Genomic DNA, 25,001 nt, shown 5'->3' with positions numbered 1-25,001 from the left:
GTGCCAGTCAGTCACTCTGTAAGTTAGGACAGGAAGAACAAATTGGTTTGTAGCTTGGATATTATTCCTAGATGTCAACGCTGTTTTCAGGATTAATTTAAGTCTTCTAAAATATTCCTTACTAAGTTTTATTTGCATTTGTTCATGTTTTATTGTTGATCCCTCATCAATTTCCAAATATTTTTATACTCCCTCTTGCTCAAGTTCTTTTATATCACATTCTTGTTCCAAACTGATGTTTTCTTAGTGCTGCAATTTTCCTGCTTTAAAGGTTGCTTTTGCACATTTATCAAGACCAAATGACATTCTTAATATCATCTGAAAAAGTTTTGACTACTTGCAGTTGTGCTTTCACTTCCTCATCTGATGAGCTATACAATTTTAAATCATCAACAAAGAGAAGATGTGAGGTCTTTATAGTTTTTTTGTTTTCTAGGAGCCACATTATAGTCATGGCCTAATCTGTTAAGTAGACAGCTTAAAGGGTTAAGGGCAAGACAAAATAGCAGTGGTGACAGGGAGTCACCCTGAAATATCCTCTTTTGAATTTTTATCCCTGGAATAATAATTTGTTATTTATCATGGCTTAATTGCAAAGTGGTTTGCCACTGTTTTATATTCACTATAATGTAACAGATCAGTGTAGGGTGCATCTCATACATTTTTAAGCATTCTTTTATCGTTGAATGTGGGATACTATCAAATGCTTTTTTGTAGTCAATCCATGCCGTACTTAGATTCTTTCCCTTTTTACAGTTCTCCATTATGACTTTTATTTAGCAACAGATGATCCTTTGTTCCATATGACTTTCTTTTATTACCCTTTTGTTGTATTGCCATGACTGAATTTTCTTTTAAATGACTATAAACTCTGTCTGCATCAATTCTGGTATATAGTTTATACGTCATCGGAAGGCAGGTTATTGGTCTATAATTTTTAGAATAACTTGCAGGTTCACTCTTAAGTAGGAGTATTTTTTCCCTGTTGTTAACCAGGTTGGTGTCTGTTTGGGGTATGCATACAAATAATTCTTAGTCATGGCTAAATCTTCGTCCTAAGATGTTAATACTTTTAGCCTGAAGTTAGGTACTGCATCAGGGCCTGGGGTTTTCCATTTGGAGGCTTTTCTCAACTATCTCAATCTGTCTGACTGCTACCTCATCCCATTTCATGTCCTGTAACTTTAAACTTCTTTTCTTTCTTTTACTTCTTCTATCCATTTTGCATCTTTGTTATGTTCCTCAGGATTTTCATAGATATTTCTCCAAAATTAATTTCCTTTTGCCTTGTTTGCCAATTCTCTATAGAACTTTTTGGGGTTACCAATAAATTGCTTACTTTGTACTTTTCCTTTATATTTCTCTGTGTATCTTCTAAGTTGTTCTGCCTGTGCTGAGATTTTTAATTTATTATTTGCAGTAGTGCGAGATAGATCAGATTTGTTAATACTGCGCTTGCTTTTAGCACGTCTGTCTTTCTAAGTATTTTTATTGATCTGTTTCCTCTTCTATCTTTTTCTAACAATGACACTTCTTGTCTTAATTCCTTTATAGTTTTCTCTATTTGATACTTCCATGATGGTATTTGATTTCTCCCCTTGCTTCCCCTTACTATCCTGTGTTCTTGTGATAGAATTGTATCAGTTATAAATTTAGCTGCACAGTAATATATCCTGTTTACTTCTGTTATATCGCATGGATCTGTATGGACAGTCCTAATTACTGTGTTCATTTGTTTTATCAAACTTCTGACTTTTTGGGTTTTATTGACCCTCTACAGTCTATTTCTTTCATTGATCTTAACATGTCTATCTATCTCTATTAAATCAAGCAACTCTTCTCTTAGCTAATTTCCTTCTAAAATGAGGGCACATTTTTTCTTCTCCATTTCCTGTGGGCATTCTACAGAGAGTTCTATATCATCTTTCTGTGGCACATTCTCTTCAATTTCATCCTGTGTCATCCTTTGCTCTGTCATATAGGAACTCACTGGCCTATCACTCTTTAACATTGACTGTGTCAGAGTTGCCACAGTTTCCGGTTTCTTCCCTTGCTGCCCAGCTTCAAATGAACGTTTATACTGGTTTCCTGTGGAAGGCTCTAAAATATCTTCATATGGCAACTACCCAGTTGCTTTCCATTCCACTGGTTTCTATTTAATTTGGATGTTTATTGCTCTATCCTGCTGTGTTGCTTCTGAGTTAGATTCTCTACACTGAATCCTTCACTTTACAGGTACTCGATAACCTCAGTTTCTGTTTCTTTAACTTCTCCATTACTAAACTTCTTTTCTACTTTTCCACCTAGCTGGGAGAGTTTTTCAATGATACCAAAGTGAGGGATTGTGTCAAAGGCTTTGTCTAGGTCCAGATAGGCGGTATGCACTGTCTTACCTTCATCCAGGGCTTTGATGACTTTCTCAAATAGGTCTACCAGGTTCAGTAAGCATGATCTGCCCTTAATGATGCCAGACTGGGTTGGGTCTAGAGTTTGAAGGTCACCTATGTCCTTGTAGATAAGGTCCATGATGATCCTTTCCATGGCCTTGCTGATGGAACTGGTTAGACTTATGAAGCTGTTAAAGACTGGGGGGGGGGGGGCGGAGGGTGACAAGGGCACTTAGTGAACTAAAAAGGGTAATTTTTTTATAACTATTTGCTACCACAACATAGGTTCACTTGGAGGACATTTTAAGCTTAGCTAATTCCCTTTTGGTGCTTGAATTAACATGTTCTGATTGGTCTTAGCTATCCCCATAGTTCTAGTGAGAACAACTGTGAACATACCATAGATAATTTGAGGGGTCCATGTAAGGGATGCGGCATTTAGGAACTGCCTCTATCCATTAGTGGCATGAGGGAAAATCCTGGAGTACATTTTCTATTAACCATCCTTAGATCCAAGTTGCATTTGAATATGGATGGATGAGCTTTGCTTTATTTTTATGGATAGTCTGTTCCTGAACAGTGGTAGCCTCTGTGATATATATATCCATCTCTCCACAACATTCAGTTTAGATACCTGGACTGAGTATTTCAGATGCCATTTGACTTGCTGATGTTCAGTAGGTCCATCTGTATTATGTCGGAGGATGCTTTGTATGGCAGACATGTCACCTCTAAGCACTCTGTAGGATACTGAGTATAGCGATAAATCTTTGAGATGGTCCATGCAAGACCTATTGTTTAAGACTTTTATCCTTTTAGTAAGGTATTTCTGAAGGTATTCCAATTGTTGAATGGGGCTGGACAGATACATGCCAAAGTGGGCATTATACAAAATGATTGACATAATGAGAGCTTTGTAAAGGGGGACAACAACATCTCTAGATCTAGTCACAATCAATTTGTTTATAAGCTGTGCAATATAGAAAGGCTTTCTTATGACTCTGGGCACATGTTGGTCAAAAGTTAGGTCACTGTACACACAAGTTCCCAAATGCCAAACAATTGGGTCAGTTCTCAGAGGACATTGTCATAATTTTGACACCAGTTATTTTTTGGGACAAACCTTCTTGCATAATGGTTAAGTCATTTGGGGATTCAATAACTTCTCCTAGCTTGCAGTCATCTCATACTTAGCGGGACAAAGCTCTTCGGTATTTCCTTTTACTTTTGAGGTGTATATGCCAAACATAAAAAGTCTCAGCACCGAACCCTGGGGGACTCCATTGGTGACTGGTCTCTTCCCCTGTTTTGATCTTCTGCATCCTGTAAGCCAAGTTGGCAATGCAGCTGGTGATGTAAGTTTTTGCTCCTACATTATTCATCATTTGTACTACACCTGAGTAGAGGATTGTGTCAAAAGGCTTGACCAGGTCAAGGTAATGTGGTGTGAACTGTTTTGCCTTCATCCATTGCTTTGGTAACAATAGTAAAGCTTAAAATTTGCCCATGATTTTGAGCCTTTCACACTTTCCTCTGGGTTGTTTTCAAACCATTTTTAGGGTCATGCATACATGTATGCATTCCTTGATTCACCTTCCTGATTGTATTAAATTATATTCCTTGTATAATACAGCACCAGTTGTTAGAATGTGTTTAAAATCAGTAGTTTTGAACAGTCTTCCAGTAAGCAATGAAACAAAATGTATGACCCAATAATGACAAAACAAAACTACCCATTTTTAGAAAATTTTAAACCATAAAAGGCCACTCAAACTTCTCATAATCTACCAATAGCAGTAAATTTGCAAAATGTCTGCAGAAGTAAGTCATCTAAATAATTCCACATTTAAGGGATCTCTGATGAAATGGTTGCTGCTAGGAAACAGAAACAACTCTATATTTCATTGTTTCATCTAAAAATAAATTGGCTGTTCCCCTTGAAGAATAAATTGCCTATGTTATATTAAAAAATGATAAGCTAATAATATTGCAACAGGGAATGGATGGCAAACTGATAACAGGTTCATAATTACTAGGTAACTCCTCCAAAGGAGGACATTTACAAGACTGTGGCATCCACTCCCTTTAAAATACAACATAGCACAGTATCAGTGATCTGCATAGTGTGGAAGTAGAACCCACAGCCTTCTGCATCAAAAGTAAGCTATTACCTGTTGTGCTAACAATGCAAACAGTCTTGGAATATGCAGTGCTAAACTTCTCTTCCCTTGAAGCTCTCAGCTCCTTATTTAACTTTTTTTTACCAGGAAAGTTAGACTTGGAAGAAAGCCAATTTTCAGTAGTGGGCAGAGGCCAGGGACAAATGCTCCAGATGCATGTCTTTGTAACATGGGAGGAAACCAGAGTACCTAGAGGGAACCCACCCAAATACAGGGAGGGCATATTGACTCCACACCAAAGGCACCCCAACCAAGAATCAAACCACATAACCTCTTACCATGAGGTAACAACACTACCACTGCACCATCCACTTAACACAGCTCAATCTCTCAATTTCACAGCAGAAGAAATCTGGAAAAAGCCAAAATTTATTTGGGGGGGGGGGTGGCAAATGGCTAAAACCAGGGGCACATTTTAAATATTGCTTGTATAATCTTAGAAAGCTGCTAAAATAGTCTTTTGTGTTACTGTTAACAAATCACGCTAGTCTCCACTAAAGTAAATGAAATTTATTCCGTTCTGTTAGCGCTTTCGTGCATTAACAGATAGATGCACTTCTTCAGACAACATTTTAAAAAATGACTGGAACATATATAGGAAACCAATTTGTACACACACCCAACAGCTCATTATCAATTAAACATTTAAAACAGTTGATGCACTAACCACTTTAGAAAATGTGTATTAAGTGCTTTTTGTTACTTAAAAAACACCATTTAAAATCAAATATATATTGAATTATAAATGCAATTTCGTCATGTTTTATAAATAAATGGGAACATGTATTATTAACCAACGTTCTACATATTTCCTAAGACACATTTTAAAGAGGCACTTAGATATATGTTATATACTGCCACTTTTTAACATTTAACACTACTAACTTATCATTGTAAAGCCTTTAATTTAAGAAGGCATTTAATTGAGCAGTGTTCATTTATACCTGGATATACATATGCTTCAGTTTTGAGTTGCCACAGCAGTTCCTGCTCCTCGAGCCTCAAATGCCAAGGTCCACCTCTAAGGTTTTTATGGACCTTATTTACTACATTAAATAAAGAACTATGGTTAGGGAACTCATTAATATGTTTTGCCAAAGCATTTGTAGGCATATTCCTAGATATAGCATATATGTGTTCATATATGCGTTGTTTTAACTGACGCTCAGTTTTCCCCAAATAAAATGCAGAACATAATTTACAGGAAGCCAGATAAACAACACCAGAGCTTTCACAATTATACTTATCATTACAATAATATTTTTTATTTTTAATCTCAAAAGAGGAACCTGTTTTTATATACTTGCAATAATTGCATCGTCCACACTTAAACATTCCCTTATTTGGTTTATAACTAATATTAGTTAATTCCAATAACATCTTGAGAGAAGGTGCCTTTTTATACACCACTACTGGTTTATAACCTAGTATGGAAATGGAATTTATATCGTTGGACACCAATTTCCAATTATTATTTAATATCTTCCTAACTTGAGGGGCTAGATCGTTAAACTGAGTCAAAAAACTAACATTATAATTAGTTGTGGGGTGATCGATGATTTGTGTTCCTTGACTACTTACATTTATTTCACATACTAGGTTATTCATATTTGTTGAACCAGATGTTAATATAGGATTCATAAGTCCCTTATTTCTTTTAATACTGACCTCATTAATGATAGAATGAATAAGTTTCTTTGGATATCCTCTGTTACTAAACATTATTTTGCATATTAGGAATAATTTGTTACATTCTTCAACAAAGAGATCATCAGTACTACACATACGAGACGCGCGGACTATTTGGCCCTTTATTACACCTTTACTTTAGTGGAGACTAGCGTGATTTGTTAACAGTATCACTTTGTTTTTCCAAGTTTGTGTTTCGTTTTTTGGTTTACATAGTCTTTTGTGTTACTGCATGTTTCCAAATAAAAAGATGGTAAGACTGAAACTTAAAGGGCTTTCATTATGATTTGCCAGAAAGCCACAAATCTTAAGAGGAACAGACCAAAAGTATGAGCCAAACTCCGTGAATCACATGTGGTGGTGTGGGTAGAAAATGCAGGACCTGGTACGTAAGGTACAAGGTTTGAGCCCAATTACACACACACACACACACACACACACACATACACACACACACACACACACACACACACACACACACACACACACACACACACACACACACACAATATCGCTGAGCTATGCACAAGAAGTATTGCTTTGGAGCTACTGCATAAAATAAATGGAACTAGCACCAAATGGCCATCACTATCGCTTCGGAGCTACTGCATAAAATAAATGGCCATCACTTACTGCATACGTGTAACAGAATGCATTATCACTGACTTACTCCAGAACTGGAACCTTAGAAGCAAGCAGTTCTCCACAGAGCCAACACTTGGGAGCCTTATCAACAAGAAGTGCTTTCCATGCACTTTTGTTTATGAATTAGTATTAGACATGCGCATGAGTCCTCCTCCCCCTTGCTCTGTGGTTCCGGCGACTATAGCTAAACTGCCCTATTCAGAACATTTCCATCATAAAGGTCTACTTCCACACACAACTGCATTTTAAATTTATTGTTTGAACATTTTTCCAGTAGGCAATGAAGCAAAATGCATGCACCAATAATGACAAAACTACCCTATTCAGAACATTTCCATGATAACAGTCTACTTCTACATACAATATATAAATACAGAATCACAGTAGTATAAGCCATAGGCATGTTGCACAGCTTCTTGAACTTATTTTCAATTGGGGGGGTGCAAAAGGCCAAAAACCAGGGACACATTTTAAAGCTTGCTTGTATAATTTTGGAAAGTTACTTGCATAAAATGTTGTGTTACCACCATGCATTTCACTCCCAAGTTTTGAACTCAGAACCCTGTGTATAGTCAGAGAGATATACCACTAAGCTAAACCAGAAGGGTCTCGAAAGACAGGAAGACAAACTTAAATGACTATCATATCATTTTAGTGAATTCTCACCATAGCTCTCAACCTCTTAGCACAAAAATACAGAACAAAGCCAATAATGGGGGAATACAGCCTCAAAATAGGGACACATTTCAAATACTGATTTTATAACCTTAGAAAATTGCTAGAATAAAAGGTTTTGTTTTACCACTCCTGAAAATCAGAGGAACAGAACAAAAATGTGAGGCATGCATTCATAAGTGATGGTGGCTAGGGGCTTTAGGCTCTTTTTACCTGTACCCAAGGTACAGGGTTTGAGCCTGAGTACCTCTATTCACCAGATGTATTCTGTTGGGGGGTGGACATTTTCACACACACACACAATCAGTCAGTCAGTCAGTCAGTCAGGAGATAGGAACCAATGCTTAAACAAAACTATCAAATGAATTATGCAATTATACTATATACTGCCAAGAGACTTCATTTTTTAAATAAGGTGGAGATAAAGTTTTATATTTCTGATCATTCATGCCTCTAAAATATTCATGGTTTCAACACTGCCCACTGTTCTAGACAGATGAATGGTAGCACGAACATCAAACCCTGATTCATTTATATTACTATCATGGCATTCCATAGCATGGAAAGCAATAGCATCCTTAGTACATATATTAAGAACATGTTCCTGGATCCTTAATGTGGCATGTTTCTTAGTTTGCCAAATATATCATTTAACATCTAAAAATGTGCACTTAATAGCATAAACTACTTTACTTGAAACACAAGTGAAGAACTCTCTTAAGATATGTTTTTTTTTACCACAAATATCAAAACTAAAATCACATAGTACATGCTTACATATGTTGCATCTCCTACATCAATGCATGCCTGCAGTACTTAAGAAGATGTTTCAAATGGGGATTTAAAGGACAATAACACTCACAAATCCAAAGCTTAATTGAAAGAAAACACAGGGTTTTGGACAAAGTCATTCTTAATGTGGCATCAGACAACAACATATGCCAATTATTTTTAACCACATTAACAGATGTCTCTGTGAAGATTGAAAACTTAAGTCATGTAACATATTATCAACATCAGGACCCTATTTCAAAGCAGCTGAAAAAATCCTTGTTGAAGGAAACAAAAAAAAAAACTTGATTCTGTTAGTAACCACTTCACCACCAAAACTTGACTTATACATTTCTCAGCTAAAGACTCTCCATAATCTTTCAAATAATTGTAATTTCATATACTGTATTAAACAAGAACATGATGCATCTGAAGTATTATTCATTAACTTGTTAAACTTGCGTAATAAGCAATGAATAAAGATGAAAATGATAAGCACTAGAGGCCTGTAAAAATCATTAGCAAAAGTTTCTTTCTTAAAGATCACTGTTGTTATAACATGACCCAGTTTACCTTCCAATGAAATATAAAAAAATCACTTTAAAATCCAAAACAACAAAATCAAACCAAAACACCCATTCATTGTTATTTAAATCATTACATAATCAACAACAACATCAGACTTTCTAGCCCCCAAAAAGAAAAAGAAACTGTGAATGGTCTCCACACATGTTAGAAATAAAACTTGTGAAATTACGTGTGAAAATGAACTCGCACACACACACACACACACACACACACACACACACACACACACACACACACACACACAAACTCACCCTCCCCACACACCAGCTTACTCACTCTGCATTCTCTGTGGTACGTCTCCCAGTAAATCAGACTCCATCTTCAGTCTTCCCTCCAAGTAGCAGCTTTCACCCAGGCAGCGATGAGCAGCAGCTAAAACATAAAACTGTCGGTTCCCGCTCGCAAATACATTTAAGCGGAAATACGTGCGCCGTGAGCTCGGACAATCTGATGTCATTGCTAAAGCATGAAATAATAAAGAAGTAATTCAGGACAGACGATCTACAAAAGTGGGGGGGGGCTCCCCTCCCCCCTTGCTCTATGGTTCCGACACCCATGTGTATGATGTTCTTCGTGTTTCACTGTTGCAGTCCTCACATATGTGTTATCAGGCTCCCGGTAGCCCTCAGTCGGCCTGAATACCAGAGTCCTTGGTATATGATGTCGGCTGCTGCCAGTTGTAAAACTGATGTCAGTATGTCAGGTATAAAGGGAGGCAGACAACGCCATTTCCTCAGTCTTTCTTGCCGTGGAGCCCGAAGCAGATGCAATTCGCACTACTGCCGGTCGCCTGTTTACATTCGTTTCACTTTTTGACTAACAAGTTGAAGATGCCTTCAGATAAGTACCCCATTGGGGATCCCCTTTTCTTGCTTTAACGAATGTCAGATAAAGTTAATAACTATCTTGCCTGTGGAAAACAGATTCCGCACTGTGATTTCCATTCCTATTGTATAACTTGTTTGGGCCTTGAGCACGATCTCCCTAACTGCGATCTCTGTGCTTCCTTTAACCTGCGTACCATACGCTGTAGAGCTAAGATTTTGTATAAGCATTTCAGAGTCTGGCCTAAGTTCATCAGTATGGCGTCTTCTGGTCTCCCAACTTTGGATATACCTAGGAAGCGCAAAGACAAGAACTGCAACAGGCCTAGGGTTAAATCTACTGATGATGCACCAGTGAAATTGGTCGTCAGCACAGTGGTAGTCAGTGAGGCGCTTTCGCAGCCCCTGCAGTCCACAGATTTTCAGCTGCAAGCCTCTGCTGAGATCTTTATGGAGTCCTCCATGCCACAGGCTGCTATTTCATCTTCAGACCCCCCCACCTGTCACCCCTTCAGGTGGGTTCGGAGCTGCATTGCAGGCATCAGCTTCTGACGCCTCTTCTTTTCGACATGAGACCAGAACCAGACCGACTACCTTAATTCAAACTTCTGCAGTTGTTAGGCCTTCCAGGTCCCTCCAGATTGCTAGCAAACATTCCAGCCGTAAACCTACTCACAAGCTGGCGTCGGCCTCCCCTTCTGTACCTCAGTCCCAGTTGGTAAAGATGGCTGGTGATCTTCTTTCCCTGATTAGGGGCTCTCATCCCCCCTTCAAAGAGGGCTAGGGGATTATCTCCTGATGTTTTGCCTGTCTCAGATTCTGAGATTTCCAGTATGTCTGCTGGTGAAGAAGGAAATTCTCAACTTTTTTCTGGCTTTGAGGATTCTGATGCTGAGGACTCTAACCCCTCTGCCTCCCCTCCAGAGGATTTTTCCTTTGGGGATACTTTGAATACTCTTAGGGAGCATTTTAAATGGCAATGTCAGGATTTTCCCCAGTCTAAGAAAAGAATCAGGGAATTTTTAGATTTTCCACAGCATAAGCCTCTGGCTATACCTCCAGTTTTGGAAGTTGTGGATGATGTTTTCATGGAAAATTCTTTACCTCCTAATTCTGTTTCTCCTGCCCCCAGAAAACCAGATAGGTGTTTACAGGGTTCCTGAATCTCATCAATTCCTTTTAAAAAACCCTACTGCTGAGCCAGAAATTATTTCTCAAGGCCCCAAGGGTGTTAAGGCTACTATTGCTAAAAATCCTGTGCCTTCTGATAAGGAATCTAGTGCCTTGGACAAGTGGGGTAAAAAAGTCTATACTTCTGCAACTCTTGCCATTAGATCTGTGAATTGTCTTTTTCACATGCTTAAGTATCAGCAGCCAACTTTGGAGGCTATTAAGGCTAAACTTGGAGATATTCCTTCCGTGATGGAGAATAAAGATTTACAAGACTTACTGAATTCTGCCACTTTAGTTAATAAACATTCACTTCATTGTGGTTTTGACACTTTGGAGCTTCCTGCAGAGCAGCAGCCACTGGTTCCATAATTAAAAGGCATGCTTGGCTCAGGGAGCAGCCTCTTTCTGAACCATTTAAATCTAAATTGCTGGATGTTCCTTTGCACAAGGACAATCTTTTGGTAATAAGGTACTAAAGAAGTTGGAGGATAAGGCAAAATCTATGCAAGCTATAAAAGATTTCCTTCAGGTTCAGCCTCCTCGGTTTAGTAGGCATTATCCTTCCAAGAATTGGTCTTTCCCTGATCCTGGCAAGCAGGATCGCTCTAGGCCTAGGGGTTTCAGATCTTCTAGAGGGCAGGCTTCTGCCCCTCAAAGGGCCAAACAATGGCATTCTTCTTCTGCTAAATCGGGGAGTTCTAAGCCAGCTTCCCAAAGCAAACATTCTCAATGACTCCGGCCTTCTTGTGCCTACCTTTGTGGATCCTGGGTTTCCTTTGGGAGGAAGGTTAGCCAGGTTCACAGAGGTATGGTCTACCATCACAAACGACAAATGGGTGCTCAATATAGTAAACCAAGGTTACAAGTTTTCCTTTCACACCTTCCCAGTTTTCCAAGGATACCCAGACATACCCAGAACTCTCAGGGCAGAGGTAAAAACTCAAATTTCTTCTCTACCGACTATGGGAGCTATAGAGCCAGTTCCTGCAAAACAGGCAGGCCTAAGTTTTTATTCAAGGCTTTTTATGGTACCCAAGAAAGGGGGCACATGGCACCCTATTCTGGATCTGTCCATTCTAAACACTTTTCTGGTGATTCCCAAATTCAAGATGCTCACCCTTCAACAATTACTACCAATGCTGGAGAAGGATTCATGGATGGTAACTTTGGATCTCAAGGAGGCTTATCTGCACATCCCAATAAGGGAAAGTCGCAGGCAGTTCCTTCACTTCAGGGCTGGGGAGCAACACTTTCAATTCTCTGCATTGCCCTTTGGCTTATCTACTGCTCCCAGAGTTTTTACGAAGTGCCTGACTCCAGCCATTGCTTTTCGCAGGCAGAGAAACATTCAAATGTATCCTTACCTGGACAACTGTCTCATACAAGCAAACTCCCCAGAACAACTAGAAAAAGATTTGGATTTCGTGAAGAACACTCTCAACTCTTTGGGTTACACTCTCAATGAAAAGAAGTCAAAGTTGGTTCCTTCAAGGGAGATTGTTTTCCTGGGAGCGAGTCTGAATACAGCCACCCAGATGGTATTCCTTCCTCAACAGAAGCAAGATCTTTCTGCTTACTTCATGAACTTGGCAAGCATGACCCAGCTCTCTGCAAGGCAATTCCTGCAAGCACTGGGGTTCATGACTTCATGTATTTTGATGATCCCATATGCAAGGCTGCATATGAGAAAACTTCAATGGTACCTCAAGAATCTTTGGTGTCAACACACACAGGACTTAGACTTGATTCTTCCCCTGATTTCCTGTCTACAAATGGAGTTTCTCTGGTGGACGACAGCCTGTTCTCTGAACAAGGGTCTGTCTTTCTGCCCACCGCCTGCCAGCCAGACTCTCACCACAGATGCTTCAGATGTTGCATGGGGGCTCATCTGAAGGGCAGGGGCATACAGGGGACTTGGAGTACCCAGCAGATTCATCTGCACATAAACCTAAAATAACTGATGGCAGTGCAGCAGGCCATGCTGGCTTTCAAGGACCTACTCTACCCCTGTGACTCTGCTGATCAGGACAGACAATACTACAGTCATGTGGTACATCAACAAGTAAGGGGGGATTCACTCTTACCCCTTGTGCAGACAAAGCATGAGACTATGGTCCACAGCAACATCCATGGGCTTACATCTAATAGCCCGGTATCTTCCAGGGAAGCTAATCTCCTTGGCAGATCATTTGAGCAGACATGTTCTGGATCCTCACGAGTGGCAACTGAACAGGGGCATTTTCCATCACATCACTCATCATTGGGGCACCTCACAAGTGGATCTTTTCTCCTCTCACACCAATCATCTCCTTCCAACCTTCTGCACCAGGGAGTTTCGCAATAAAGCTTGGAGGGTGGATGCGTTGTCCTTCCCTTGGACACATCTCTCAGTTTATGCATTCCCTCCTCTGCCTCTTCATCCCAGAGTGCTGCCAAAGATAAGGGACGAAAAACCAACGGCTATTCTGATAGCTCCAGATTGGCCCAGGCAGCATTGGTATCCCCTCCTTCACAGCCTTTCCCAGGCTCAGCCTTGACATCTTCCCCTGGTACCAGATCTGTTGGTTCAGGGAGGGGGAAAGTTCCTTCATCCTCATCTTCAAACTCTGCATTTAACTGCCTGGCTAGTATTTTAAATCTTTCCCAGCAGGTGGTTGAAGTTCTTTAAGGCCAGGAGGCCTAGCACAAGAAAATCCTATGCAGATAAATGGAAGAGATTTTGCTCTTGGATGCAGGCTAAAGAAGAAGACTCTTCTCATCCTTCTCTTTCACTCATTCTTGATTACCTGGCAGGCTTGCTTAATGGTGGACTTTCCTTTTCTTCCATCAAAATTCATGCCTCAGCAATTTTGGCTCATTTTTCTTTTGAGCAAACATTTTTTTTCTCACCCCTTGATGAAGCAGCTCCTGAGGGGAGCTAGTAATCTTAGACCTCCAAGCAGAGCTCCTACTCCTACTTGGGATCTTAATTTTGTCCTGGAAAAACTTACTCTGGCTCCCTTTGAACCAGCTGCCTCTGCAGATTTGAAGTTTCTATCCTGGAAGACTGCTTTCCTTTTAGCTATTACTTCAGGTAGAAGGATATCTGAGCTGCAAACCTTAATGGCAGTAGAACCTTTCATTATTTTTCACTCAGATCGGGTTTCTCTGAGAACCAATCCCTCCTTTATGCCTAAGGTGGTTTCCAGTTTAACCCTTAACCAGTCGATTCACCTGCCAGCATTTTTCAGCAATCCCCAAAATAAAGGGGAAAGGATTCTGCATGCTCTTGATGTGCATTGACAGCTGAGATTTTACTTAGACAGGACTAAATACTTTAGAAAAACTGAACAGTTATTGGTTAGTTTTGCTCCTGGGGCTCAGGGTAAAGCTATTTCAAAACAAAGCATCTCCAAATGGATTGCTCATTGTATTCACTTTTGTTACCTGTGGCATGGGAAGGTTCACCCTCAGGGTATTAGGACCCATTCTAATAGAGCAGCATCTACCTCTGCAGCCTTTCTGAGAGGTGTGTCTACTAAGGACATTCTAGAAGCAGCTACTTGGTCTTCTGTCCATACTTTCGCAAAGCATTAAAATCTACCTTTGTTTTCTAAATCCAGGGCTGGTTTTGCCTCTGCAGTTTTGCAGGGCCTCCTTCCTCCCCCCTTTGTCTTCTTACTGGGCTTTGGGAATCAACCCATCTGTAAGGACTGCAACAGTGAAACACGAAGAACATAGTACAGTTGTGTACACTTACCATAAATGTAGATGTTTGAGTGTATTCATTGTTGCAGTCCTGGTTTCCCACCCACCATTCCCCCTTTTTTCCTAAGGCACAGACTATAGATTTTTATTTTTTGTATGACATGTGTCCAGGGTGTCCTGGGTTAGCCTTCTTTTGGGGGCTCCTGGCAGTTAAGGCAAGAAAAACTGAGTAAATGGCATTGCCTGCCTCCCTTTATACTTGACGTACTGACGTCAGTTTTACAACTGGCAGCAGCCGACGTCATATACCAAGGACTCTGGTATTCGGGCTGACTGAGGGCTACCGGGAGCCAGATAACCCATATGTGAGGACTGCAACAGTGAATACACTCATACATCTACATTTATGGTAAGTGTACACAACTGTACTTTCCCAGGGTCGGTTGGTGGGCCCCCTTTATGCAAGGGGATTACTGTTGCTGTTGTCCATGCAGCAAGTGAGTCAGCTAAGTCCTGTTTTAGATTGGTTAGTAAGCAACCTGGGATATTATCTGGTCCCATTGAGGCTGTGTTTTTGGCCTTGGAGAGTGCAGAGATGACTTGATCCCTAGAGACACAAAGTAGAGAACTGGTGTATCAGGTATGCTTTGGAATATGGCTGGTGGGGTAGGGGGTGAAGCATACACCAAATCTGTCAGCTAACAGGCTGGAAATTTCCTCTGGTATAGTGTGAGTGGTACCATCTGCTACCAGTTCGGCACATAGCTGGGCACTCCCTTTTAGATTTCAGATGTAGTTAAAGAATGCCTTATGATTGTCCTTTTCTAAGGATGCTATTTTAGCTTCATAATTAGCTTTAAAGGACTCTACAAGACTTCTGATTTACTTGTTCAACTGTGGAGGGAATTCTTCCTCTGCAGAGGCAGTTGCCTCTTGTTCTTGGACATCAGCTTTTTTCCTTTTGTTATGCAATTTGTTTATACTAGATGTCCACCAAGGTGGCTTGTTTTTCAGGAGGGCCTGGTTTTAATCTGCACAGGTACAGCTGAGTCTGTACAGTTGCTAAGATGATTATACAGTGCATGTGTATACATCTCTGCATAGGAATCATTATTGCTTGTGATTGCAGGGGGTATAAAATGTCATATACCATCACTTAGTTGGCTGTAGTTTGCTTTGGAGAAGTTCCTTAATTTTTTGCACTTTGGGGGTGTGGGGTCCAATAGTTACTTCGAATGAGACTGATTTATGGTCTGACCTTACCAGGGAGGGCATTGCACAGGGAGCAGGGAAGTGAACACCCATGTTGGTGAGTACTAAACTATGTCAAGGACATTAGAGCCCCTTGAAGGGTGTAGACTATCTGTTCCAGAGCATTTGCATTGACAAAGTCCAGGAACCTTTGGGTGAGCATGTTTGAGCTCATGTGTGTTACCCAGTCAATGGAGGGATAACTGAAATGCCCTATGTCTAAGGTGTTGGTTGACTTCTTCGAGGAATTCACCAAGGCCCTGGGGTAGAGAAACACAATGCATACCAAGTATTTTGACCTACTCATGGCATCTGACACAATCCCCCATTCAGATGTTATAGAGAAACTCCCAAATGGGAATTAACCCCTACATTACCAGATGGGTAGCCAACTGGCTCACCAACAGGACAGATACTGCCAAAGTGGATGACTTCACCTCTAGCAAAATACCAGTCACCAGTGGGCTACCACAGGTTTCCGTGCTGGGCCTCTTACTGTTTGGAATTTATTTCTCTGAAGTCCATGCAAATTTGGACAGCCTGTGGCTGACCAGGTTCTCTGATGATTGTGAATTGGGTGAAATCATTGAGTTCCGCAAAGATGTTAATATACTGTAGGCAGGGTTAACATAGACAAATGTTTTGTGCCAAAGCCACGGATTAAAGCTAAATGGAAAACAATGCATTATTATTCCCTTTGGAGAGCTGATATACCTGCTAATTACATTATAGACAGCACCTCTCCAAGAGTAGACCCAGTGGTACGTGATCTGGGTACTTAGGTTGATAGCAGTCTGAACTTTGACCATCACATATCTACAGTAGTAAAGAAATCTTTTTATGTGGCACATCTTATAAGTAAACACTGCATCTAGAGATAAGAATGTTACAACCTCCTACAGGTTGCTAAGGGGTGACCTGTGTGTGGCCTACAGAGCAGTCTCTGACCCGGCCCTGTTGGAAATGCTACACATTCATAAATCAAACTGCATGAGAGTCACATGCTCCAGGGATGTTAATTTAAAGTCTGACATGAACAGGTCATGGTGGAGAGATAGATACATCTCCCAAAGACTGCCACTTCTCTGGAACAAGCTACCAGTTCATGTGAAACAGAGCCCCTCCCTGACCTTCTTCAAACGCAACCTATATCAATGGATGGGTGACTGCAAATTCACTTAACTACCAAAGAACCTTACCTCTGTGAACTTCACTCACCTAACCACCAACAATTGGAGCAACTTGGAATAAATATGGCTAGGCTTGTATGGGGTCTAGGGCCGTTAGTCTAGTAACCTTCTATGAACCTATGGAAACTGCTTGGATGATATGCAGGCGCATTATATAATCCATTATGCACTGCTCCCCACCTGGTAATTGATGGAGTGGAAATCCTTACGGTTGATATACTTGATGCCATGTTGAGCAGATGAGCCCTTCCTAGGAATGTAAGTGCAGCCAATAACCTCAACCTGAGGGAAGTGGGCTATATTGTAGTATGCACACATACTGATGGTTCTCTTATTTGCTGCATATGGGGGCCGACAGTTCTTTTCCTCATGCTTTAGCATCACATCTAGCAACTAGTATAGGATTCACAAAGTTGAGGCTTAGCAATCCCCTAGTGTGTTCATAGCTGAAGGTTAAAGGTCCCTGTAGAGGAATAGTTAATGCTGCACACACGTTTATGTTCACTGGTATAGGCGTTCTGTGCATCCACCTTGATCCCATGTGAGGACAGTTACAGTTTACTAGCTCCCATATGAGATCGCTGTCCACATGGTAACAGTTGACCATACCTTGGCCATGGAAAGTCAATGATATCTCAGCCACTGACACTGCTGCAGTGAGGAGGGCTGTGGCACACAACATCATGGACAATGACTTCCAAAGTAGTCACTAGCATATGTTGACCAGCTAATGTAGGTGCTTCTCCTAGAATATTCATCTAAGAGATACACCTATTCGCTGAGAAACGATGGTGAACAGATAAGCTAACTATCACAGCTCATCATGCAAAATTTATATGTTTTTCACTTGGTCATGATTAATTTCATCATTTAAATGTGTGATGGTTCATAATAGCATGTTGGCAGTCATTTGCTTGTCATTATGTAGTCATTTGCAGATAAAGCCTAGTTTTTCCCCACTAATGCGATCAGACTACATGTGCCTCTGAATCACCTTCTCCTTGCTTTTCACTACTCACTACACTATTTTGCAGTGGTCTGTTTTTTTCAGAATACCCCTCACTTTGCGCATAGAATGCATGTATAGACCTCCACAATGTATCAACACTCACCCAAATTAACCGCATGTGAGATGTAATTCATTCATCTTAGAATGGAACAGTTAAAGTAAAATAGGAGAAAAAAATATGTAAAACAAAGCTTTAACCCCATCTGCTGAACTTGAAAAATATATTGCATGTCACAGAGCATAACTAAACTAACTAGAACTAAATTGACTCAATAAGATGCTATTTCAGAACTACAGCAGAAAACTGTCAACAACACATTTCATTCATAAAACTCAACACAAATAAGCTAAAACTCTTTGAAGCAGGCTCTTAGGCAATTCATATTGTCCATTGAAATGGATGGAAATTTCTAGTCTAACCTAGTAAAACACTGAAAGACAGAAAAATGGTATTTGTGGGATATGGTTTATGTGATACATAATAACTTGTCACTTTGTGACATCTGTCTTTGTAAGTAGTCTAGAAACCCATTCTGTCAGCCCAAAGTACATGATTGTTGTCGTATCACACATCATATGAATTAACATATAGACGAAAGGAGAAATGCACACAGAAAACAAAACACAGTAAGCTGTACCATCATAACTTTTGACAGATAATTTGTACATATGTACATAGTGTCCATGTCCATCCCTTACCGACTGAACAGCTTTTATAAATATTTCTTCCACACTCTAGGTCATCATATATGGAGCAAATTATGGGTATGTATGTGCTCACGCATGCCCACACGCGCGCACACACACACACACACACACACACACACACACACACACACATGCACACACCCTCTGTCTCTCTCTCTTTGCCTCTGCCGTATTCCTTGACAGTTATTGTGGTATTTGTGTGTGGCAGCTGAAGTGAAGCATGCATTTGACTCCTTTCTCTGCAGAGCTGAGTGGTGGTCCTCACTGTATGACACAATACTCCCACTCAAAGGCAGACATCTGCCATGCTTCTTACCTGGCAGTCTGACATATATCCCCAACGTTCTCCCAAATTCTAAATATCTGCATCCCCTGAGATGTGGGGAACAGCACCTCCTTCCAGCTTGTCCTTGAATAGAACTGCCTTAATATCTGCAGGTCTTGTTTTCATGTTACTGGTACAGGCATCAAATAAAAGGAAATCTGAAATCTGTATAGATTTGGTTATATATTTATGTTTTTTTCCTCAAGAAATGCTATGTAGAGAGGCTCTTTAAAGCAAATGCATGTCATGTTGACAAGTTTGGCCAGTCTGTTTTTATTCTGTTTTGCAGTGTCCTTCATCTCATTCCTTAGTATCATCAGTTTGAGTCTCCTCTAATGTGTCCTAAATAGTTAGGAGGTCATCTCCAGACTGGACCAGACAAAGCCTTTGTAATTTCTTGGCCAGCCTGGCAGTATTCTCTGCTTAGTCAAATAACATCAGCTGACAGCTTTTAGGATGAAACCCGAAAAGCCAAAATTGATAAATATGTGTTCTGATTAATGTTTCATATGAACTAATAGTGGTGTATTAATAGAGTCTATATTACATTATCGGCTGATAAAAAGAGCAAACGCTCTTTCATCGAACCGATAATGTCGAAAGACCTAAACCGGGAAGACATGGAACATAATTTTTTTCCCAGGGAAAAAAACAGTGGGCCATGTCTTTGGACTTTGCGATTTCCTCCACTATGGTGCTATTTTGGAGTTGGTATATTTAAGTAGGGGGGTGTGGAGGAGCAAATATTTTCCCTCGGAAAAAATTCACTGTTCCGTGTCTTCGCTGTTTAGGACTTTAGACATTCTCGGTTCGATGAAAGAGCGTTCGCTCTTTTCATCAGCCGATAATGTAATATAAACACTATTAATAGATACCTAAGACACTGCTTTTAAAACAAGTTAAAATGATAAATAATATATTAATCATAGGTCCCTTATTGATTGTTCAGTGTACAGTCTATTAATTTTTCTTTTTTGATTCCCTTCCACCCCATTCTAGGTGTTATATTTTTTAAATATTTTATTTCCTTCACTTACTGATGTTAGGTATGAGCTTTACTAGTCTCTCATTTGCACCTTTATTCCTACAATAAGTTTGGTGGCAAACCCTAGTTACATCAAAATGTGACATGGGGGAGGGTTTGTTTTATCCTGCTAATTCCTCCCTATTAATTTGGCCTCTAATAACATGGAAATATTATTAAGCATATCAACCCCCTCATGTTTGTGCCCTCAATTAACCTGACTGCTTGCCAGTACACGTTAGGATGGCACATGTTTGTATCCTCCATTAACCAATCTGCCTGTTGGTTCATGCCAGAGTGGAACAAGCTTGTCCACTGCCTGCCAGCTCATGTTAAACTCCCTGACTGTATGCTTGCTAGTACATGTTAGAAGGGATGGAAGAACTGAATATCACAGCTCTCAGCTTTCCATCCAGGACTTCATTGCTAATAAACTCTACAGACACTGTGAGTGGCAAGTTTTGTAGCAAGAAATATTAAATTTCCAAATGTGATTTCCAAAGTAATATGTCAGGAAGTCCTAGTTGTTGATTCCTTGCGGCAAAGGTACAACAGCTACTCAGTGTGCATGGAATTATTTTGTTGGAGCACACATCATTGTTTTCCACAAGCATTGATAAAATTTAGATTTTATCATATCTTGTGTCTGGAGTTATCCAGTCAGTTCCAAATTGCACTGAATTCTTAGACCTAGCTGTATAAAAGGCATAGATTTTAGTGAAGGATCATGCCTTTCTTTTTTCCACTTTAAATTACATGTAAATAAAATAGTAAAAGTACTTCACTCTGAAGTTTTAATATTGTTGATAATTAAAACTAGGAGGACAAATGAGTGTTGTAACAGATACAAGCATGCAAAATCTGAAGGTAATGCTACTCAATGCTAGAAGTCTAAACCTCAAAATGCACACTCTCGAGGCACTCCTAAAAATGGAGAACATCGATATCTGTGCAGTGACTGAGACCTGGTTCAAGGCTCCAGAGAGCACCCCTGCAATACCAGGCTACAATTCTTACCACACTTTTTGGCCACAAAACCAAGACTGAAACACTAAAGGTGGAGGAGTGTCCATATTCACCAATGATATTCACACCTCTAGGCTAGTTGCCCAACACAATGTGTCTGAAATTCTCCAGGTACAACTAACACTAGGTAAGACTGCAATCCAAATTGTAGCTTGCTACAGATCCCCCACCATACCCCAAGATTCCTCACTACACCTTCCTAAACATACTGGAAAATATTAAGATACAACCAAACACCCTAATACTGGGTGATTTCAACTACCCTGCCATTAATTGGGAAAACTACTCAGGTACCAACTCCTTTTCCCAACGGTTCTTGGAATTTATAAATTCCAACGCCCTGGATCAACTAATCCATTGTCCCACCAGGGGCTCCAATATCCTAGACCTGGTCATTACCAACATGGGAGACAGATGCTCCACACCAGTGGTCACCCCCTCATTGGTCAGGTCTGACCATAAGCAAATCACCCTTGACATCCACATCCCACCCCCACCCCCCAGTAAGGAAACCTCCTTAAAAACTTCTCCAAAGCCAACTTCATGCTACTGAAGTCAGAAGTGACAAACTTCACAACACCCACGCAGACGGGATCTGGAAGTTCAACTGCAGAATCAAACACTAAGGCACTGTACGAGCACATCCACTCATGCATGAATCGTCCCATCCCAAATAGAACCAAGATGATCTTCAAAAAAAGGAAGCCAATCTGGTGGTTCCTGCTATAAACAAACTATACAACAGAAGGAAGAAACTGTTGCAGAAAAGAGGAAATCTCAGGATGCAAAAAACTCCCTCACCAGCCTCAGTAAGAAACTGAGATCCCTCATAAAATCCTCAAAAGCTAGTTACGAAAATAAAATTGCCAAAGATTCCAAATACAACCACAAGGCATTCTATAGTTATGTCAAGAATCTAAATGGCAATGCTCAGATCTGCTCTGCGCTACAACAGAATGGCATTAAATATACTGATCCCAAGGATATTGCCAATATCCTGGCAGATCGATTTAGTGCCAACTTCACCCCCCCTCTCACCCCCTAAAGGGCCCATCTCAATACCAAAACATTGCCAAATTCCGATAATCACAGCCACACAGGTAGAAATAGCACTCTCCAAAGCTAAGAATACAGCATCCATGGGACCAGATGACATCTCAGGCTGTGTACTACATGAACTACAAAATAAACTGGCACCCCACCTAAGTGTCCTGTTTAATCATAGCCTCACCTCAGGCTTCATGCCCACTGAGTGGTGCACAGCTACAGTTATCCCGCTCCACAAGGGAGGATCCGCCTTGGATCCTGGGAACTACCGTCCCATCAGTCTGACAAGCCTGATCTGCAAGGGCATGGAATGCATTATCATGGAACTTATAAACAAAGACATTGGCAACCTTCAAACACTGGACCCCACCCAGTTTGGGTTTGTGAAGGGCCGATCTTGTCTCCTGAATCTGATTGACTTCTTCAAATCAGTCTCCAGAGCTGTGGACGAGGGTAAGGCGGTCCACACAGCTTATCTGGACCTCGCCAAGGCCTTCAACACCATCCCCCACTCTGGAATCATAGATAAACTTACTAAGCTGGGCATAAATCCCTACGTCACTCGATGGGTTGCCAACTGGCTTACTAACAGAACCCAGACTGTAAAAGTAGCAGACTCTGAATCCAGCTCCAGATAAGTGACAAATGGAGTACCTCAGGGTTCAGTCCTGGGACCACTCTTGTTTGGCATCTACTTCTCTGAAGTACAAGCCAACACTAAGAGACTCTGGCTAACAAAGTTTGCAGATGAATGCAAACTGGGAGCCATTATAGAATCCCCAAATGATGTGGATATTCCACAAAAGGGCCTTACAGAAACAGATGCCTGGTGCCAGAGCCATGGGCTCAAGCTTAATGCCAAGAAATGTTAAGTTATCCCCTTTGGAAAAAAACATGTACCCATGAACTACCACATAGGAGGCAGGACACTAAACATCGAAAGTGTGATGAGAGTCTTAGGGACACAAGTGGACAGTGGTCTCACTTTCGATAACCACATCACCACAACAGTCAGGAAATCCTTCTACGTGGCACACCTCATCACTAAGGGCTTTTCATCCAGAAAAAAAGAGGTCATTGTCCCACTGTACTCATCCCTCATTAGACCCCATTATAGAGTATAATGCCCCATTTGGTATGTACCTCACAAGACATCTACAACAGTTGTAAAGGCCACAGAAATACCTCACTAAAAGAATCACAAGCCTAAAGCAGATGCCATATGCTGACCGTCTAAAAAAACTCCAGATATACTCTGTGGCATATCATCTATTCAGAGGCGATCTGTGTAACATACAAGGCCATGTCAAACCCTGAGCTGTTGGACATGCTCCACTTAAAGAAATCCCAATCCCTCTGAGCCACACGCTCCAGGTATCTAAACCTTATCATCACAATGAACAAAACATGCTGGAGGGATAGGTTTCTGACTCAGAGACTCCCCATACTCTGGAATAGACTGCCCATACATGTCAAGCAGAGCGCCTCACTGGCCCTCTTCAAAAGGAACCTTGATGATTGGATGTGAGATAGGAAATTCACCCCGGGGATCATGTCAGTCACACTGCTAGACAGAGGCCCAGAGAAGTAAATATTGTGGGAAGAAATTTCCAGGGAATTGTTATGGCTAGGCTTGCATAGGCCTTAGGGCCAGTAGCCTAGTACCAACCTATGAACCTATGTTTTTCTCATTTCAAGAATTACTAAAACTAAATCAGACAAAGAAACGCTTTACAAGATATGAGCATATGGACACTCGTGAACAGAACTAAAATAGGACAAACATTTCACTCATGACACACACACACACACACACACACACACACACACACACACACACACACACACACACACACACGCTTGCGCGTGCACACACACACACACAGACACACAAAGACACACACACAGATACATTTATTGACTTTTGCTAGCAGGTCAGACTGCAAAGAGAAATAATACTATAGGGAATAAATGGTGGGTATTTAGGGATAAAGATGATAGTTCAGCCTAGGACACTGACAACTCCTTGTTTCCTTGGTCCATTTCCAGACTGGTAACTCCTCCCTGTGACTTCCTGAGAATGTCAAATTAATTTTGCTGTGAGTCATAGTTTTTCTTATACAGTTTTGACATTAGATCAACCCAGAGGTAACCAATTCAGGATTCCAATGTAAAAATGATCAAAGCTGAAGTAAATTGTTATCATAGCAGTTCTATATTTCCCAAGTTTTCATACAGCAATATGCAGTTTATATCTTAATGGAGAGCAGAAACAGCAGAAGCAAGCAAAGCTTTAACAGGCAGAGTTTAACGAAAAGTATCTGTTTGGTTGCTAAGAAGATTGCTACTTCACTTTAATTTTTTTGTATTTGTCACAGTAAAGCTGCTCCTCTACACAATGTACAAGACAGGCGTAACACATTTGAAAGCGCAGGGAGCAAAAGTGCTTCAATGGCCAGACATGGTGCTAATGTCGATCGACAGACGGCAGAAAAAGTGGAGGTGGACAAGGTAATCTATGCAGAATGAACCGAATTGTGCATTCTTGTTTGATACAAGCTGTCACATTCACCCTTCTTGTCTGTTCACTTGCAAACATTTATATACATAGTTGTTTCCTTTTTATTAATACTTTTAGCAGGAAAGAAATAATTGTAAACCAGGACCACTGTACCAATGTATGTGTGTGTATATATATATATATATATATATATATATATATATATATATATATATATATATATAAAATATTACTTTGTATGTCTGTACATGTGAAGTAAAGAAAAGAGCTGGCAAATGTCA

At 40.5% G+C, this 25,001-nt stretch overlaps 1 protein-coding gene across 1 annotated transcript in view; it reads left to right on the top strand.

Annotated features, from left to right (window-relative positions):
- The window catches only part of LOC122808355 (SLIT-ROBO Rho GTPase-activating protein 3-like), an 881,720-nt gene that overhangs the window by 849,127 nt on the left and 7,592 nt on the right, over positions 1–25,001 (top strand). Inside the window, exon 22 of the mRNA XM_044079321.1 lies at positions 24,578–24,710. Within this exon, the coding sequence (XP_043935256.1) occupies positions 24,578–24,710 (133 nt within the window). The remainder of the gene's footprint in view (positions 1–24,577; positions 24,711–25,001) is intronic.

This window comes from Protopterus annectens, chromosome 8.part0 (genome assembly GCF_019279795.1).
Source record: "Protopterus annectens isolate FY-2018-M chromosome 8.part0, PAN1.0, whole genome shotgun sequence".
In the NCBI taxonomy this organism is placed as follows: Eukaryota; Metazoa; Chordata; order Ceratodontiformes; family Protopteridae; genus Protopterus; species Protopterus annectens.
This window is presented reverse-complemented; position numbering and strand designations above follow the sequence as displayed.